At 37.2% G+C, this 3,777-nt stretch overlaps 1 protein-coding gene across 1 annotated transcript; it reads left to right on the forward strand.

Moving 5' to 3' along the window:
* Window positions 1–1,545: 1,545 nt before the first annotated feature.
* LOC119429703 (carboxypeptidase N catalytic chain) lies at window positions 1,546–3,418 on the forward strand (the record flags this gene model as incomplete). The annotated part of the gene is given in 4 exon segments (XM_037697277.1): window positions 1,546–1,685; window positions 2,152–2,251; window positions 2,840–2,958; window positions 3,061–3,418. Coding segments are annotated over 4 exon segments (470 nt in total), but the record flags the coding sequence as incomplete, so codon positions are not given.
* Between the last annotated feature and the right edge of the window lie 359 nt (window positions 3,419–3,777).

Consider the following 3,777-nt stretch of genomic DNA (forward strand, 5'->3'; position numbering starts at 1 on the left):
ATACAAATTAAAATAAGATGGCAACAAATAGCAAAAACAACTAGATTATAAGGCAAGTGTAGAAAACTAAAAACAGGAACATGTCAGCATTGGTCCTTGAGTCCAACAGATTTTTAAAGCCACTTAGAGATGTCAAGGTCGAGAGCTTCAGATCTTTTTGCAAGATATTCCAGGAAACAGGAGCAGAGTAAGAGAAGGCCCTTTTGCCAAGTTCAGTCCGCATTGATGGAACACTGCAGGTAATAACATCCTGAGAGTGCACGCTGTAGCTGCACTCACACAGAGACATGTAGTAGATGTATGAAGGCAGCAGACCAAGAAGTGATTTAAAAATGAAAATATACCAGCGGGAGAGTCTGCGTGAAGTTAATGATGTCCAGTTAACCAGTGAATACAGGGTGCAGTGGTGGGTACGATAATCACAGCCAGTTATGAATCTTAGTGCACCATGATAGACAGCATCCAACATCTGCAGGGTTCTTGTAGGAGCGTTCATGTAAATAATGTCACCGTAATCAATGGAGGGAAGGAAAGATGCAGTTACAAGTTGTTTCCCATTCAAAGTTAGACAGGATCTGTTTTTGAAAAAGAAACCCATTAACATGCGTTAAAATAATTGTCGGCATTATTCATTTGCTGCATTAACGCAATAATAACGAGTTAACGTGAACAGCATTAATACACACACACACACACATAACAAAATATGGCACCTTTTATATTGTTGAGTTATTTTGATGGAAAGGCTGATGTCCGATATTTAACTTTACCACTAATATCGGCCGATACCGATACCATGCCAATAATACCGTGCATCCCTAGTTTATACATCTAATTGTTGGCATTACTGGGGTCAAAATCTCAGGCTCTGAACGTTGAACTTCTCACTGAATTCTCTTTGAATAGAACTTCATGTGAAGACGTAGATGTTTTGATGAACACAAGCAGTTTTGCTATAGAATTCTACAAAAACTTCCAAAGTTTGAGAAAATGTTCGGGCGTGCAAAGTGTTCACTTTCACTTGAAGAATCTGCAGCTTGAACAATACCCATTTCTTTGATGAGCACGTCAAGGCCTGGGCTGGTTTTAATTATTTATTTATTTACTCATTTTATGAGAAGCTGCAGCTTTTTAGTCGAGCCATGCAAGCCTTTGAATTAAATAAAAGCAGCCCCAGACTCATTTAGCGGGAGCACGTTATATTTGCTTTAACGAGTCATTTTGCTCCAAGCGTTGTGTCATGGGGTATGAGGTAAGATTTGAGGTTTGCCTCTAAATATCGCCCTCATTCGCTCAAGTTATTCATGAAAAGTGGGACCTTCTTGTAAAGCTGCATTACTAATGTAAACAGGGCGATAAGATTTCATCTGAAAGCTTCTATACAATAAATAATTTGAAATGCTTCAAAAGCTTTGGTCCTCGAAACACAAGCCAGTGTTGATTTATTCCTTTCTTTTTGTTGCAAAGACTTTTCTGCTGAAATCCAAAGTGAATAAGCGCATGCATGCTTTCACTGTCGGTTCCATGTGTCCGTGTGCGTTTCAGGCATGCAGGACTTCAACTACCTGTACACAAACTGCTTTGAGATCACTCTGGAGCTGAGCTGTGACAAGTTTCCTGCAGAATCCGCTCTGCCCAGGGAATGGTTCGGCAACCGAGAAGCCCTGGTTTCATACCTGGAACAGGTCAGATCACACATTTGGAACAAATAGGTTTTGAAACGTCACTTTCTTAATCAACAAAATGGCGATAATTAAGCTTCCTGTAATTTTTGTGTTGTTAAAAATGTATTTTGCTTACAACTAGGCATGAAAAGATGTTCATGTTGAAAGATAAAATGTGCTTTTATTGTTCTATACCTTTAAAAAGTTAGCAAAAATGCCCTTAACCATTAGAAAAATGTGTTTTGAACTACATCCATTTTTGCCTCAGAGTTGACCAAACAAACTAAACTGAAAGAAGCCTGCAGTCTGTAAAACGTTAAGGTTTAATGCTTTAAAATGCTGACTGTGAAATGTATGACCAAGCACTTCTTGATGTTTGTGATAAACACCACTTCTCACTCTGACACTTTCATTTGCACAACTATCTCTTTTATAATAAAACCTAATAATAACTTAAACACTTATAAACACCTCCGTCCCCTCTCAGGTGCATCATGGGATAAAAGGCATGGTGTACGATGAGAACAACAACCCCATCAGCAAAGCTGAGATCTCTGTGGCTGGGATCAACCATGATGTGACGAGCGGTAAGACGGTGGGAGGTTTCCCGATACACAAATATATTTTGGTGTTATTTAATGAAAAATAATAAAACAAACATGTTTGCTGTAAATAGACTGATTTCCTGGAGGAAATCACTACACTGGAGTTGTAGTTTAACAAATGCAGAAAGCTTCTACTTAATGCACGAATAGGCACTGAAATAGTGCACATTTTGATAACCAATACAGTTTAAAAAGGTTGTATGAGAAATTGAGACATTTTGCTGTATTTAAATAGAAATTATAATTATTTTTATAGCTCAGCTCCCTACAGGCGTCTGTCTCCCTCTGCTGGTCAAAATTTAAATTGCAGGATAAAATTGTGACGAAAGCTTCACAAGACTGTGCAAAAGTGCTGACTCAGCCCTAATTTCTTCCTATTCTTATTCCAACCAGATTCTTGCAGTACATCATAATAATCTTAATTGTTTTTCAGGCTTTATGTAGGCCTTAAAAAAAACTCAGATATTGTCTTAGTTCCAGTAACATGCACTTCCGTTGCAAAGTTTTGCACCAAATAGGGACTGAGTGCAATGAGTTTTGAATAAAATTAGTTGTGTTTTGTGGCTTCAGGGGTGGATGGAGACTATTTCAGACTGCTTCTACCCGGCACGTACACGGTAAAGGCCTCTGCTCCGGGATACCTACCCTCAGTCAACACTGTGACAGTGGGACCAGCTGAGGCCATACAGGTTTGTCTCCCTGCATAATAGTTGCCTTTTAGAGAGCTTAAGATGAATGGACATGTGTGTGTAATACTCACACACCTTTCCATGTGTTTTGGTCTCCGGCAGCTTCATTTTTACCTAAAAAAAGCTCCAAAACAAAACCAGAAAGGGAAGCACCACAACGGCAAGAAGAACCTCTCATCCCACAAGAATCCACTGAAGCTCGGCCCAAGATGAGACATGGACAATAACGCACACACACACACCCACACACACACACACACACTGAAGGTCTCAGATAAAACGTACTGTTGAATCCTGTAAATGTTCATATATGCCTTTATAGTCTCGTGTTAAACAACTCTGATGATTATAAATTGTGCGTCTGAATTAAAGCCGTGTGTATTTATATAACTGTGTTATGTACGAACACACATGACCTGTATATGTAAAAGATCGTTTCCTTTGTTTAAGTGACAACAAACTGATGAGAATTGTATGAAAAATTAAAAGAATGTTTTTACCATTTTTACCATGTCTTCTTTGTTCGTTTGTTTTTGCCTAATATGTGCTTCATGCATGTTTTTTTTTATATACTTCATGTTTATTTCAAAATAAAAGAAACTAAATGATGTAAAATATGTACTTAAATGCATAAAGTATAAACATGTATAAACACAACTTTGTAGAACAAACTTTAAAACCATATCTTATATAGATATATACATATAGATTTACCTGTATAAATAAAGGTTGATTGATATCTCAAAATTATCTAAACTTGAATCAATGTTTAGTGTTTGATAAATAAATATATATATATATATATATATATATATATAT

The sequence above is a fragment of the Nematolebias whitei genome, unplaced genomic scaffold (assembly GCF_014905685.2).
Source record: "Nematolebias whitei isolate Nwh7 unplaced genomic scaffold, NemWhi1 Nwh_scaf_5909, whole genome shotgun sequence".
NCBI lineage: Eukaryota > Metazoa > Chordata > Actinopteri > Cyprinodontiformes > Rivulidae > Nematolebias > Nematolebias whitei.